We start from the raw sequence: 16,331 nt of genomic DNA on the forward strand, positions 1-16,331 counted from the left end.
CTCTCGTAGCAGTGTGAATAACTACATGTTTTCCTTAACTTCCTCCTCCTCTCTCACCCCATAGCTTAGAAGTGGAAGGGCCACTGACTGATTTAGTTGGACTTCTGAGTAGGCCTAAGAGTCACCTGCATTTTAGTCCTGTGACTTGGCTTTCTATACAAGCGTATCTTGCCTTGCATTGAAAGAAGTTAGGCAAAGAATTCATCGCTTTTCTTGGAAGTTCCAGCCGGAGTCCAACAGTGCCACCGTTACAACTGATCCATGTTCCTTACTGATCCACGTTCCTTACTGATGTCAGTGAATAGATTTGCCTGTGAGGATCTTATGTTTACTTCAGGTAACAAATGAAAATACCAAGCAGCATCAGGCTTTGCGATTTGCCTGGGATCTTGCCTGATATTTAGTGAATTCCCACTGGCAATGCCTGAAATTAGTGATGGTGATGACTCTTAACAGATGCCACTTTATAAAGATCTCTGAGTTCGTTTTAGTTCATTTATTGACTTATTGGTGCAGGACGATTGTGGTACTGTAAGAAACTCTAAAGAAATACGTAAGCGCCTTCAGTAGAGATAAACAGAAAACCCATTTTCAATAGCCAAAGAATGAAATTACACTGGCTGCTTTTTTCCTCCTAATTGAAAGAAGACTGAGGATCACACACATACAACTTTTTTTACAGATAATGCCTTGTTTGTTCATTTATCAGATATTAAATATCCTGTAGTCAAATTTGAATCAGTCTCTTGAACTACTGCATTTGTTTGTAAGTTTTGCTTGTTTCATTGCAAGATAGCTGTATTATGCAGAAAAAAATAATTGTTTGAAAATCATCATTTATGAGCTACTGAAGTTAAAATACGTGGGTGAAGAGTGCTAAGTAGATTATATCAACTATGGGGTGTGTGTGTGTATAAGCTATCGGAATGTTAGCATTTGCTATCTACAATAAATATCTGCTTAGATGTGCAATTAGATGAACTGTTTATAGTATAACAAAACACTGAGGCTATTTGCCCTTGGAATGCCCTACATAAAGCATGCTGTATCATTTATGAGGGAAAATGTCCCTCTTATAATTCCTGCAAAACTTCAAAATTAGGAGTATGTTGTGCTGTTGTTTTTTTCTTTTTTTCCAAAAATCAATTTTTTCCCCCTCTTCTAGAAAATTCTTCAAGGCCTTAAGTAGCGTGGAGGAGGGAGGTAACACAATTAGATTTTCAGAGTGGAATGTTAAAAAGACCGATCATCTCTCTTTTTTGTATTCCTGGTACCCAACCTCACTGTAATAGCAGTGTGAACTCACAGGTGATTTTAATTCTTCCTGTTTCCATTACTTGCCAGAAAGGATGTTAATACAGAAATTGCTACCATTAGGTTTCAGCATTTGCATTTTCTTTTGGAAATTGAAATCGGAGACCATTATGCTCAACTAGACTTTCTGCATAACTTTGGTTTCAGGGTTTGAGCCTTTTTTTGTTGGTTGCTTTTTTCTATTAAACATGTATATGAGCCATAACAGAGTTTTTAGATGCATTTTTCAAGTGATGAAGAAACTGTCCACTCCAACTAAGTTGTTTCAGTATTCATCTAATGTGAGATTAGAAACTGGTTTGTATGACCAATTCTCTTCTGTAAAATGGAAGAATTCTCCCCTTTGCTCTATGTAACTGCTTAGGCCCTACTTCAATAAATAGCTTGTACTAAAATTTATTGTTATAAGGCATAATCTTCAGACCTTTCCATCAAATCTTTGGTATTTTGGATATTCTTTTTGGCATGTGGATGCTGGGTTTGGAATCAATATTTTAATAACAGTCTTTGGAATGCTACAGGTACAGGTGATGCCACTTCTCCATTCCCTGCTTCCAGGCTCTGCAGAAAATGTTAGCTGCAGTATGTTTTCTCCTCCTCCCCCCCCCCCCCCCAGCCCCCTTGCCCTGTTTGTACTACTTGCCCGCTGGAGTGTCAGGAAGTATGTTAGATTAATCAGATATTTCATACCAGTGTATATGAACAGCATGAAAATAGCCCGCAATAAGTGCTATCAAATACTAATTGAGTTACCGTTAGCATCAGAAAGTGTATGTTCAGCAACTTAGCTGCTTAGACTGTGCTGTGAAAAAGCAACAGCATGGAAGATGAGATGAAGCTGAGTATCAAAGGTTAATACAGTCTGGCATTGGAACTGGAAGCCTGAAGGGTGTTTTTGAGTTAATATGGCTTTGAAGTAATTTCATTGTGTTCCTATTTTTTCCTACTGTAAGCAATGAGAAAATCTACTGTTCAAGCTGCAGTAAGCTGGCGAGGGAAGTTGCAACCAAAACACCCGTTGAAAAGCATCTGAAGGAATATCAGGACTTATTCTGTTTACTTTATTAATTCTAGATGACTGCCTTAGTAAGGGGAAGTGGGAAAAGGCAGCTTACTGAAGAGAATGGGTGAGCATGTGAAATAGAGATAGGTTTAAAAAAAAAAAAGAAATCACATGATGACTACAAACTGTTGTGGTGATATTTCTGAATTCTTGCAAAATAACACTAGAGACTGTCTGTGCGTGTCCTTCTGTCTGTACGTCCTTCTCTACGTTCTTCTGGACAATGCTTCTCTGGACTGAGAGCAAGCACATAGCAGTGTTGGATTTGCGCTGCTGGTGTAGAACTTCAAGTCATGAAGGTGATAATGAGCAGTACAATGAAGCAGGTAGACGCCTGAGGTAAGCCACGGAGGATAAGCAACGTGGATTTGTAATCAAAAGATCCCGTGAGGAAACCCCATGTATTTTTCAAAAAAAACAGCTCCAAAGTAGGTGATTAAAGAGAAAGAAATATGTGTTATTTTGCAGCTTAGTAGTTGAAGTAGTGCTTCCAAGCTGCTCAAGGAGATGAAATCCTAGTGCTATGGAAGAATTTGAGTAAACAAAGACTCTCCTGTGCAACTGTTGAAAAATAACTGGACATTGAGTGTAAACAGATGATGCTTGTAATGTAATGCACAAATAGGCTTAAGAGGAATGGGGAAAATGCAGTTCGTAAACTACCTCCTTAAGGAATTAGTTGATGAGAGTCTACAGGATGTGGCTTTGACTGGATGCTGTAAAATTACCCAGAAGTTAAACTTCTGCCTATAATTACAACTAAAGAAGGACAAAAAGAAAAGATTTTTCTAATTAGAAAAGGAGTCCATGTAGTCTGATTTTTCTGACTTGGCCAGTAATAAAGCGAGGGCTTTTGTGAAACTGGTGAGAGCAAAATTTTGCTCTTGTGTAGAGGAAGGTACCGTGAAATGTTAGTGATGGGCTATGGTGTAACTGGTTGGGGGGCTGGTCAGGGCAATTGAAGCCTGTGGGTGTGCCCAGGGCCCCGACAGACACATCCTTTGGTCTTGGGACATTTTTTATGTGTGTCAGCTTTGTAATACTTGCAGATGCTTCTTGGCTGATGTTTTGTGACAAACTTTCTCAGTTCATGAAGAACTTGCAATATATGCGTGGGTTTCTGGAAAGCTCTGCAAGCCTGCTCTGCAGTGTGAGAATGGTACTTTTTTGAGTGTTTGCAAGCAGGACATGGTATAAATCCAGAGGTACAGCAGGTCCCATCCCTGGCTTAATGAACTAGTTGAGCTGGACACGGCTAGTAGTTTAATCTGCCTATATATAATGTATTTCTTCCTTGGCTGAAAGGAAGTTCTTTTGGGATGCTAGCAAACCAATTTAAAAGCTTTCTTATTTAGGAAGTTGTATTTCATATATGAAACAGAGTAGCATGAGTATTCTGATTGCATAATGACGCTGCCTTTTGGATAGCAGGGCCTGATTCTCTTACAGACCGTCTCTGTGAAGAAGGGGATGGCTTGAGACCTCCGTTTGAGGTCTCACTTCTCTTATGAGGGTAAGAAAACACTGTGTTTCTTAGCTTTTTCTGCAGACCTTAGAGGCTTTCCAAAATCCTGGTGGAGTAGCTCTAATTACAGCTGGTAAAAATTGCACTTTCCTGAACAACCAAGTAAATTGTGGCTGGTTGACTGTGTTGTAACGTTACAGGGTGTGTAATGTCAGGGCCCAGGAGTAGGGAAATGCAGGAAGTGAATGTTTATATTGTGGTCTTTGTGTATCTGCTAGTTCAGAAATGAATCACTTTCTTTTTTTATGAGTGCCCAAGGTACTGCTGTAGAGGCGGAAAGCTTTTTGGGGTCAGAGCAGTAAGTTACTGTTTTGCAATTGGCTATCTCTTGGGTTTGCGCTAGGTTACAGAGTGATTTTTTTTTTTTGATTTATTTTTTAATCTTTATTCCTAGTGACATCAGTATTCTCGCAATAACAGGGACTAATTCTGGGCTTCTTTCCAGACTGATGTCTTTGATCAGCTAATCGCCTTGATAGAACAGACATTCCCAGCAGAACAGAAGGTACTCAGGATTTTTCCAGATATTCACATTTTCATGTGTAGTTCATGTAGCAAAAATTTGGGCTAAGGTGTTTGGAAGGCATCATGTGAACCCAGTGTTTTGAAAGAGTGACTAAAATGAGGTGATATGTAAGAACCAAATAATTATTCAAAATTCTTAGCAAACAGGAAGGTACCTGGGGAAAAAGAAGACGATGACTAAGGGGTCCTATTTTTATTTAGGTGGAACAGCTTCTTCAGAAGGAAATATAGAAATGTGGGACTGAGGTGTGAGTCTTTCCTCCCAACCACGTTGCTTCTCTCTTTCTTCAGGCAATAGATGGGTAGCAAGTCCTTGTTATGTCCATCCTTGGGATAAGAGTAGTAGTTTGCATCACTATCTATATATTCCCTCTGTTTCTCTAGGTCATTTTAATTTTTGTTTATTATTTTACCTTTTTTATTAAAGAATAATGCAGCTTGCACAGTTTCTGTGTTCAGAACAAATTCTAATTTTCTGTGGGCTTTTTTTTATCCTCCCCACCCCCCCACCCCCACCCCCGACATCAGTGCTAGCTGATCTCTGGACAAAAGACATGCCACTCTAACGAGTAGTCTTCCTTTATGGCTAAGTTGAGGTTTCAGGGATGTTTTCTGTGTAGGCCATTGCCTTATTTGCCAGCTTCCTTTAACAGTCCTGTTACAGCACTCTTTAACTGAGCCTTCAGGCAATAGAAGGGCCTGGTTCGTTTGCTTGTTACGAGTGTGTGACTTGAGTGACAGCAGGCTGTGTGAGATAGGTTGGTCTCAATTCTGCTCTAAGTGCAGAGAATTCCATGGGGCATAATCTGCATGTGGCATCGTGGTGGAAATTTTGACTTTAATGACTGAGTATGAACATCTGCTAAGTCTTCTGTCTGAAAGTAGACTTCCAGTGTGAAGTTCAGGACACATCAGTGAGATGGTGAAACTTGAACTGTTTTTGCTGTACTGAGAATTTGCAGTGGACAGATAGAAGACCTCATTCTTGGGCTAAAAGCTTTTCAAGGACTAAGCATAATTTGAAAAGAAAAATTTTTAACCACCTTCTAAAGATCTTCAAGTATAGTCTACAGTAACACAACATACTGTTAAATGCTTTTGTACTCTTAAGACCTCCATAGCAGTAGCTCTTTTAAGATCAGTATTTTGGGGGAGAGTAGTCAGAAAGCTCAACAAAATGGGTGATGTGTTTATTTTTTTTTCTTTTTATGCATTTTTTTTTCCTAACCCTACAGAAACATGCGGACTTGTGCTGAGTCTTTGCCATGTTGTCCATTATAATAAATGAGTCACAAAATGAATTACCACAGTTTTCTGCATACTCTGGATGGATTTTCCTTGCCTTCTTTAATGTTAAATTAGAGGTTGTAGTGCAATATGTTACTGTTTTCCAAATTATGGTTTTAACGAACAGAAAAATGTGAGAAGCCCAGAATTTGCGCTAGGTCTCACTGGAACTAATGGTCTGAAAACCTTGAGATTTTTGGCAGTTTTTACCCTGCACTGTTATCTCCATCTGCTATTTAATTTGGAAATTCAGTCTCATAGTGCGTACAGTACTTGATTGGTGTCTAGATGGGGGGACAGAAGGGATTTGCTACAAACCGTAAGAACTCAGTGGAGGTGGGTGTATCATGAGTAAGTTTTTTGTAAAGTTTAAGGCCCAAGGATAAGCTAGATCACTCAAGCAATCCTGTAGACTTGAGACCGTTACCTTTCATCCGGTTACTTTGCAAGTGGGCTATGCTACGGCTGTGGTCAACGCTTTCTGCTGCTGTTGGCTCTAGTGCTAAATCAAACTGACATCAGGATAGAGCAGTCGCCCTCAATGGAAGTATTGTTCTTCCTGTGGCCTGGTTGTGTTTTTTCACCATGTTTTGAAAAGTATAAGTAAAGGAATGGCATTCTACAGAGTAACATTAAGAGCATTGTTTTGTTTTTCAGACGTGTATTTTTAAAGTGTCTTTTATTTTCCTCTGTGCATTCTGCTACATGCCAGTAATGGACAGCACTATTCAGCACTGGTGAGGCCACACCTGGAGTCCTGGGTCCAGTTCTGGGCTCCCCAGTACAAGAGAGACATGGACATACTGGAGAGAGTGCAGCAAAGGGCCACAAGGATGATGAAGGGACTGGAGCATCTCTCCTAAGAGGAAAGGCTGAGAGAGCTGGCACTGTTCAACCTGGAGAAGAGAAGGCTCAGGGGGCTCTCATCAATGTTTGTAAATACCTGAAGGGAGGGTGCAAAGAGGATGGAGCCAGGCTCTGCTCGGTGGTGGCCAGTGACAGGACCAGGGGCAATGAGCACAAGCTGAAACACAGGAGGGTCCTTCTGAACATCAGGAAACACTTCTTCACTGTGAGGGTGATCGAGCACTGGCACAGGTTGCCCAGAGAGGTCGTGGAGTCTCCATCCTTGGAGATCTTCAAAATCCATCTGAACATGGTCCTGGGTAACTGCCTCTAGGTGACCCTTCTTGAGTTGAGGGGTTGGACCAGCCAACCTCCAGAGGTCCCTTCCAACCTCAGCTGTTGTGTGATTCTGTAGTATCCTATTTATGCTCCTTGTTAAACTTAAATGCCAGAAAGATTTTTGTTTTCGCCACCTTGGCAGCAGTAGCTGGTGTAATTTCATAACCATTTGCATACATATGAGAAGGATTTATCTCTGTATTTTCCTGAAAGGGCTGCCTCATCTTGATTTTCATGCTAAAGAAGTTGGGGAAGATAACTTGTTCGCTATCCATCTCTGTCAGAAAGGAGATCTGTGACTTGTTTATGGAGTACACTGTAGGCTAATACTGATGTTGCAAGAGGAGGAACACTTGGTATTGGGCACATGAGTCAACTGAAGTCTGCAGATCTTTCCCATAACTGTCTGTCCTGGAGCAAATAGAGCCTCTCTCACCCAGCAGGCAGAAATTGTTTGAATGGCCTTGAGGTTATTTGCCTCATGTCTGCTTTTTACCTGTGGTCAGCAGTGAGAACTGAGGCTGAAGAAGAAATGTTTCAGTGGAGCAGGTTCATTGTGTAAAACCAGGCAGAAGCTTTTCTGCTGGTTGGAGCAATTGATCCTTGAGACATTTGGTCAGGAGCTGTAGGGAAGTTGTGGCAGTGATTCCGGCCTATTTGGCCATACAGGCCAAGGAACAGACTTGTCTGACAAGTACCTTCTATTTCTAATTGTATGTTTTACATACATAGAGGACTTAACAGTTCACATATCATACAGGTCTTCAGTACTCGCTCCAAGAGTTTAAAAAGGGCTGTTAGGCATCAAAGATGCTACTCTAAGGATAGAGACTTAATCTTTGAATGAGTCACACAAACACTGTGCTAACACGCTAAGTAGTGAAGGAAAAACACTATTAATCCTGTTACATGCAATTGTGCCGTGGAGCCTGTGAAAAAGGTTTCTGCAACAGTTCTATCTTCAAAGAAACTCTTGAGTCCCCTCTTCAGCCTGCCCCTCCACCCTCTCTTGAGATCAACAAACTTCTCATAAGCCAGCATATACAAAATTAAATTCGAACATGCCCGAGCAAGAAATGCAAAGCGAGTTGATGAGTATTCATAACCACTCTTGTGGTTGTGAATAAATAAATGCCCTCATTGTAAACCATCCCAGTTTTGAATTCTCACATGTTGGCCTTCCAGAAAATAATACACTTCACCTAGTGTACCAGGTGCTCTTTTAAAAACTGTGTTGGTGAAGTCAAGGAGTAATTAAGCATCAGAAACTAAACAGCAGTTATGAACTTTCACAGGCAATCGACATCAGACAAACATCTTTCCATGAGTGTGAGTATTTTTTCCAAAACAGGTCCATCCCTGACCTCTTGGTTCTGATCGTATTGGCCAACTGAGAAAGTACTTGTAAGAAACAAGCCTGAGGGCCAAAATCCGCACTTCTCTTGGAAACCAAGTATCATGGATTCGGTAGAGACAAACTAAGTGGCAAGCTGCAGTTCCCTACCCACCCTGTTCCCACTAAGCCATGCCTGTTTTGAAGGTGTTCATTCTCTCTTGCTCCATCTGATGAACAACTTGGTCACTTTTCTGCCATACATCTGCTCCGTCGAGCACAGTTGGAACTGTTTGGACCTCCTTGACCTATGTTTCAGGCTTGAAGAAGGATCTAGGTGCATAAAAACTAATCTTACTGTTCCCTGACAGTATTATTTGATCTAACAAAATACTGCCTTTGCCAAAAAACCTACAGTAGCACTATTACAATTTGTTTTCAAAGACTTCATAAAATACTGAGCTTTTAAAAAATCTGCCCACTAAGGAAACGGAGCTGTTAGACGATATTTTCCTTTTTTGAACCTACACACTGTGCTTTTTGTTTATATTTCCGAACACAGCTAGGATCAGTTCTAGTAATAATCCATTATTTACCCATTTTTACATTTGAGTGCTTGTCTTTAAATTGCTGACCTTTAATATTTGTCAAGATGGCAGTTGAACAGCAGTTACTTTTTTCCTCATGTAAATGAATAGCCATGCTAATTACAAAAAATGTCTTTTAATATGTATTACAATTGTATTTACAACTCTGTCAATATTTTAATAGTTGGATTAAGTTCTGTTTTTTCCTAAATATTGACACGAATGCTGATTTTCCTTAAATACAAGGAAACACTGTAAGAAAACCGTTGCCTTAAGGCCAAGAGGAGTTGTGCTGACTGTCTGGATGCCTGGGAGTAAGGTGCTATGGGGCATAAACAGCTTTAGGAAATGGGAAATGCTTTCCCATCTGTAAAATGGGGGTGACTTAATTCTTAGGTAAGAGAAAAGTGCAGTAAAATGTGTGGATGTTGAGTGACGCAGGAGAAGAGGAGGGAAGAAAGGGGTAAAAGAATTAAATTAATATGTAAAGAAATTACTCTCTTGGTGTGCTGATCAGTTTATTAATAATTTGTATTTAAATAGGTGGTTGAATCCCTTATTTATTATTGGCCATAAACGGAAGCTTGAAGAAGATGATATGTATAAAGTGCTGCCAGAAGATTCCTCAGAGAAGCTTGGAGAGGAATTGCAGTGGTAAGGAGAAAAATCATTGTTCTCTTTCATTGTATTTCTGCTGGTGAAGGCAAGAGTTTTATTCGTATTCTAAAATTAAGACGTTGTTATAAAGTTTAACAAGGTGTACTGTTAAAAATGCTGAAGAGGTAAGAGTAATATTTAAAACTTGTTTACCATGGAAGCATTTTAATTTTTTCAAGTTACACATAATGAAAATGTATTAGAGTATTGCCATTATGTCTTTTGTAATTAATATGACACTTTGCAGAATGCTTGGAAAAGAAGACTTTTAATCAACTGTTGCTGCAGTAATCCTTAATAAATTAATGTGAGTCTTCTGGTCTGTGTTAGAATAGCTATGGAAACTTTTAAAATAAAAGTAGGGAAGAAGTTTTAGGTTTTTTTCTTTGTTGTTTTTGAGCACAAACTGAATTAAGTGACAGCTGTGTATCCTTTATATATGAGTATATATAAATATATGTATGTTGAAAATATGTCACTCTTTGGCAAAGTGGATAAAATGCCTTGGACGTCTAAAAGCTTGCGTCTAGGAGGTGTTTTTATTTTGTTATAAATACTCTTTCATGAACTGTGTACCAATTCATGTCATCATGAACCCAGGAGGATCTATCTCTTTTTCTTTTAATAGTGAAATATCTTCCAAGAATAACAGTTTATGTTGTCTTGAACCTTGCAGTAGAGAAAATTTTTGTCTTCAAATAATCTTCTAAATATAATTAGAGGAAGAGGTGTCTCCTAATGAAAGGTGGCCCCTGTATTGAGAAAGTGTGGCCTTGCTATTTCCTGCCTTTACGCTGAAGGTAGAGCAAATCAACTTTCCTAATAGTTTGGTTGGGATGAGAGATTCCTCAAGAAGTGGAAAAGAACCCAAAACCAAAAGTTATGACCAGGTCTTACATCATTTTGCTCTGGCTGATTAACTAAAGAAAGAGGGACAGTGATAAGCTCGTAGGAGTGCAGCTTCTAACATCTTTTCTAGCTGGAGAGCTTTGCCAAATTCCGCGGATGTGTCTTGAAGCAGTTCAGGGAGTTCGCTGTGGAGGAAGATGGACTCTTTCCAGTGATTCTTACAGTAAAAGCACACACTTTCCATAAGTCAGGAAATGGTAGAAAATACAGCATGCAAAAAAAAGAGTGTTTTTTAATTCTTTAGTGTACTTGGCCAAGAAGCAGAGAATATAATTTATAAGTGGCCACCTAAGGAAGTAGCCTTTTCTCTTGGGCCAACAAACCCCACAGAATCTGCACAATTGCAGTTTTGATCCTGAAGCATTTAGGCAGTAACTATAATCCTCGTAGCAAAAAAGAGGATAAAAATGAAAAAGTTTTGTTTTCCTATTCATACTGTATGCTTCAAACTTGTGTGCCTTGTTGCAAAATAATTTGGCTTTCACACCTTAGACTCATTTCAGCCCTCAAACTTGCAAGGTCAGAGGGCCTGGCAGAAAATATTTAGCCTCTAGAAGCAAGGGGAGTATCCTGCCTGACAACAGCATGCTTTAAGAAGTCTGCTTAAGTTCTGATACTTTCTTGTTAAAATCATGCTTGTTATTACTGTCTTTGATTTTAATGTGAACAGATTGTGTCCTACTTGTGGGCACGCACGCAGTAACGCAAAGGTCTTTGCCACTCTGCTGCTGTAATCCTTGCCTTCAGAGAGACGTGGGGAGTGTTAAGTGACAAAACAGTTCCCTCTGCTTTTGTGCCGTATCTGCTCGTCCTCAATGAAGCACATGGTGGAAAAAAGAAAGGGCTAGGCATGAGAAAGGGTTGTGTATCACAACCTTTCTGGGGAAGTGCAGAGGTTATAAGAAGATATAGACACTCCATGCTGCCTCAGTTTAGTCCATAGTCAGGAGATCATAACTAAGGTGAGTGGCTGTCTGAACTGAGAGGAGAAGAAAGAAAGGGTTCCTCATCTGCAAATACGTCAAAGGCGTTAGTAGTCAACAGTGGTGAATTGTTTGTGATTATACAAGAGCAAATAGGCCTATAATACTCAGTACAATATGTTTATGTGAATGAGACAACATGGCTATCTGTTAACTTCTTTTGTATTTTTTTTTTGTTGTATAACAGTGATCATGGCAATCTGGCTGTAAGTCTGAAAGTATTTTATTCCAGGTAATTGCCTTATGATTTATACTTCTGTCCTCCAGCATGTTTGCATTTTGTTTGTCAGGTACTGGGATAAAGAGGTGCAAAAAGCAAAAAAGAGAGGAAAAACACCACATTTAACAAAAGCCATTATTCTTTGTTACTGGAAATCCTATTTAGTTTTTGGAATTTTCACAATGATTGAGGTAAGTGGTGTAAAATGTCATACAACACACTTCTTAGCTAACAGCAATGTGAAACTTGGCCTCTTAAACTGCATGATATGTACTGGTGACTTCATGCTGGGCTGCTCAGAGAATCCGTAATGCTCATGTACTCTCTCAGAAAAGTAAAACAGAGCTACAGCCCCATAGAGACTGAAAAATTGAGTCATAACTGCGGGATTATGGATGTGGAACGGAGAGCTGATTTCAGTGCAATATTTTTGAGCCGTTACAAGCCATTGACTTGCTTTGCAAGTCTTAGCTGTATTTTATGTATCTGAGTGGTGCCCCCATAGAAAAAGGTTTTTTTGCTATATGTAAATGGCTGTAAAGGAGACGCTGTCATCTTTAAAAATGGAAGTGTAATACATATTCATGCAATTATTATAACATCAAAGTTTTTATTGGTAATTGAGAGAGTTCCTTTTAAAGATTCAGCTCAATTTTAATGTGGAACATATTTCTTTTGGATTATGTGTTAATAAAATTTGGCTTGACATTTTAGAGCACAATAAAGACAAAATAATAGGGGATGTGACTTGTGGCAGTATTTGGCTCTTGTTTGCCTGGTTACAAACTCGGGTAGCATGGTACGATATGAAATTGTTAATACTTTTTTCCCTTCTTTTTTTTTCAGGAAACCCTCAAAATAATTCAACCAATATTTTTGGGAAAAATTATTAATTATTTTGAAAACTATGATTCCTCAGATGAGATAGCTTTGAATTTTGCATATTGCTACGCAGCTGCTCTGTCTGTGTGCACGCTTATTCTAGCTATAATGCACCACTTATACTTCTATCATGTACAGCGGGCTGGCATGAAGCTGAGAGTAGCTATGTGCCATATGATTTATCGAAAGGTAAGCAAACCTCTTCACAGGTATATTTGGCATTTGACAGCTGTTTCATTAGAGGAGTTTAAAAATACAGTTATTTGTTATGTTCATGCTTGCAATTCCATTGAAGTTACTCATTTGTAGAAATGTAATGCATGCTAATATGTATCAGACCTTAAATGTATATATGTGCTTTTGCTCTCCCTTTGGTAATATGGTGTCTGAATGACAGCTTCAGTCCTCCAAGTGAAGGTGGTGAATTAAATAGCCCTAAAGCCTAGGAGGAGCTGCTGATTTTTGCCTGCTCGTGCCGTCAGAGAAGAGCTCCTCCGTTGCTGGTGGAAGGGTTGTGTGCTGGAGCGGTAAGAGGCTGTGAGCATACAGCAGGAGAGGGGCAGAGCTCCCAGGGGATGCTGGCAGTTACTCAGCCCTGCAGTTTCGTCCCGGGGGAGGACGTTACGCTTGGCTGTCACCATCTGCTTCAGCATTCTCAGTTGCCTGGGAATTGCTTCGCTGTCCAATTTCCACCCCCCCCCGGCCCTGTTGTGGTTAATGGTGGAATTTATTTATATTTTCTTGCAGCGATGCTGTAGAGCTAGTGAGTTGCCTGCTTTGAGGGTCAGAGAGGCTGCCCCCCTCTCGGGGCGTCCCTCAGGTTGGCTCGGGGAGAGGCAGTGGTACTGCGGTGCTGCTGCCCCCGCCGGGCTGCCGGGATGCTCGGCGTCTTCACAGGCAGGTCCCTTTGGTATCCCTCCTGCTTGTGGTGGGGAGAAAGAGAGGAGTGGGCAGAGGAGAGATGGTTCAGAATCAAGCTGAATCCTAAATGTAGAGTAGAACCATTTTTTAGTACCAATTACTGGTTTTACTGTGGGAGCACTGGAGTCCTTCATTAAAGCCAATGAAGTGTGAGAAGGGATGTGCATTCAGTAAGCTGTGGTTTCTTCGCTGTCTGTGAGTCCTGATCAAGAAATAGCTGTCCTCGACTATGGATGGAGCCGAGGCCGCTGTCAGATGGAAAGTGGAAGAAGAGAAGTTATGGATATTACCTGCAGGAAGGAGTTGAGCGACATCCAGGATGAAAAGCTGGCCTTGGTGTGCTCTGGGGAGCAAGCAACCCAGTTCTAAATGTCTGCTTCCCTCTTCTGAAGCTGTTTGCAATACCCAAACCGTTGAGCCCGTCTCCGCTTCCAAGCAGGAAGTCCCTGCTGGGGATGCTGGAAGGGAAAATGCCCTATCTTTCTACCTTTAGGGCTGCTAGAATAGTGACCTGCCCGTTCTTACCTCAGCAGAGAAGTTTAATTGAAGGATCAGGACTGTAAAGTTTCTTTAGAATGTAAAGAAATTGAACATAGGTACCATCCATTTAAGGCAAACACCTGTACTACTGGTATAGGTCACGCAAAGGCTTTGGGCAAAGCAGTAAAGTGAGGAGAGTAAAAACGGCCCCATCGTAAGTGTTGATTGCTTTTCATGCACGTACTTATTCTCCACCCTCTTCTGATACCTTGGAAATTATCCTCTGGGAACTCGACTCTAACACGGCACACTGCTTTCTTGTACATAAACATCTCTCTAAGGTATTAATTTACTAAACTGATTATCATAACACAGTTTGAAATTCATGAAATATGTATATAGCCATGTTGTTTGTTGCTGTGTTGATATTAGCTTAGAAGCTTGGAAAAGAAATGTTCATAATGTGCACCCTTATTTCTAGAGATGTGAGTAAATGGAAAATTAATCTCCCCTCATCTCGTAAATTTTTACTCCTGAGGGTGAAGGCTGAGGTCACAGCAGAACATTGATAAACCTTTCTAATCATTTGTCTTCATTATCTGAGGCTTATAGATAGGTCATACTTTCTCTTTATCCTCATATATGCTTTTGAAAGAATCTGGATGCTAATTTACCAGCACTTTTGTGGTGTTCGTTAATTGCTGTAGTAAATAAAAACTGGGATTTGCAAGGATGAGTGGGTTGGATGAGAGAGCATCCTTAATAGAGAACTTCAAATGCTCATAATTCTTAAGTTTTAGACCCTTTTTCATTTCCTGGAAAGTTAAAATCTCATTTGCAAAAATCCTCTATTCAAACTCCAAGATGTTTTCTGATCAGTAAGAAGTATTAGCGATGCATGCAGGAAGCTTGTAACAAAAATGAAAATGGAATCTGTCTTATGACTCACAATCTCATGTTTTAAAACCAAAGGCTACTTACGGGAGGCTGATTATTTTTTTTTTTAAGACTTAACTTTCAGAAGTTCTTTGAGGTTCAGAATAAACACTAAAGCAGTTTAAGCTATGGAGTGGAGACAGAAAGCAGCCAAAAAGGTGTCAGGAGTTATTTGACTGAACAGTTACATTATTCCTTTCTATGGTCAGTTCCCCCTTTTTAATATGCTTTTGAATTAACTGTTTGGGGCAGGGAGAGATTAAAACACTAAGATGGGAGTACAGAAGGCAAATAATGGTTAAAGAATTGAAATTGGGCCTGTGCAATTACATCTAGGGGGGAAAAAAGTTTAACCTAAGACATCAAGTGTACAAACTGCTCTCATTAGTTTGTATAATTAAAACCTTGAGAAAGTGTGCTTGCTGGGAAGTACAACTGTACGGAAAGTTTATAGACAGAAAATCAAGCAGATCTTTGTGCTGAAAACAGACAAATAATTGGCAAATGTAAAACAAAAGTGTAAATTCAAACTACAGTTGCTTTTTAAAAAGGTGTGTGGCTCTAGATAATCTTCAGTAGTATTTCTTACCTTCGGAGTGACTTTATAAATGTTATGGTCAAAGCAGTATTTAAAGCCACAGTGTACTGACTTTGGCTGGGATAGAATTACTTTTCTTCATAGCAGCTCATATGGTGCTGTGTTTCGGATGTAGTAGAAAGGAAAAGTACCAAAATGGGACTTTTTGGTAGAAATCGGTTATAGAAGTAAAACTGCCGCTTTGTGTCCAATGTTTCCATTTCCTTCTATATGCTTTGCAGTCTAGACAGGTCCATTCAGCTGGGAAAATATAAGGCTTACTTCACTTTAAAAAACAAAACCAACCAACCAAACAAAAAAAACAAAAAAAAAACCCCAAAACCAAAAGTAGTTTTGAAGCAGGAAGGGAAGCAAAGACTAAAATTGCATTGCCACTGACATTGGAAACGGCTGTCTCTTCCCTGAGAAGACAAATCAGTCACAGACGAGCACCCTCCTTTTGGCTCGGATGCTTGCATGGTTCCTCCTGAGAGCTCCAGTCCTGAGACTCTCTTGGTCAAAATGAGCTGGGCTAGTACATTTTGAAACTGTTTTTGCTGCCTGTGTCTGAAATAGCTAGGAAGAGGTCAGAAGGGTGACTCAGGTGGCAGGTCCGAGACAGACCCGGGCGCCGTGGGCCACTAGCAAGACTCCAGTGCAGTGTTCTCCCGGGTGGCTCAGGTGGACCTCCAACAGCAGATACGTCTGTGTCGTAAAGGAGTAAGTAGCAGTAGGTGCTGTAAACACACCCTGGTGGACAACTTCTTCAAACTCCTATTACTATGGTCTATGGATACCTAATAGCTTTTCTAGGAGCTTATCAACCTTGGTCTGTGGTGTGGAGTAAACGTGATAGAAACGTGGATGTGCTGTGGCTGCATTACCTGCAGGCAGCTTCGTGGGGGATTTCAGATGTATGAGAGACAAACGGCTTAAGACAGGGAACG

The 16,331-nt window shown here is 40.2% G+C and overlaps 1 protein-coding gene across 2 annotated transcripts in view; it reads left to right on the plus strand.

The window, feature by feature from the left end:
- Positions 1-16,331, plus strand: part of ABCC4 (ATP binding cassette subfamily C member 4 (PEL blood group)) — a 157,880-nt gene that overhangs the window by 4,641 nt on the left and 136,908 nt on the right. For both annotated transcript variants that reach the window (XM_075138376.1, XM_075138387.1), the window contains exons 2-4: positions 9,363-9,473; positions 11,659-11,779; positions 12,435-12,659. In XM_075138376.1, the coding sequence (XP_074994477.1) occupies positions 9,363-9,473; positions 11,659-11,779; positions 12,435-12,659 (457 nt within the window). The remainder of the gene's footprint in view (positions 1-9,362; positions 9,474-11,658; positions 11,780-12,434; positions 12,660-16,331) is intronic.

Source organism: Calonectris borealis, chromosome 1, assembly GCF_964195595.1.
Source record: "Calonectris borealis chromosome 1, bCalBor7.hap1.2, whole genome shotgun sequence".
Classification (NCBI taxonomy): Eukaryota; Metazoa; Chordata; class Aves; order Procellariiformes; family Procellariidae; genus Calonectris; species Calonectris borealis.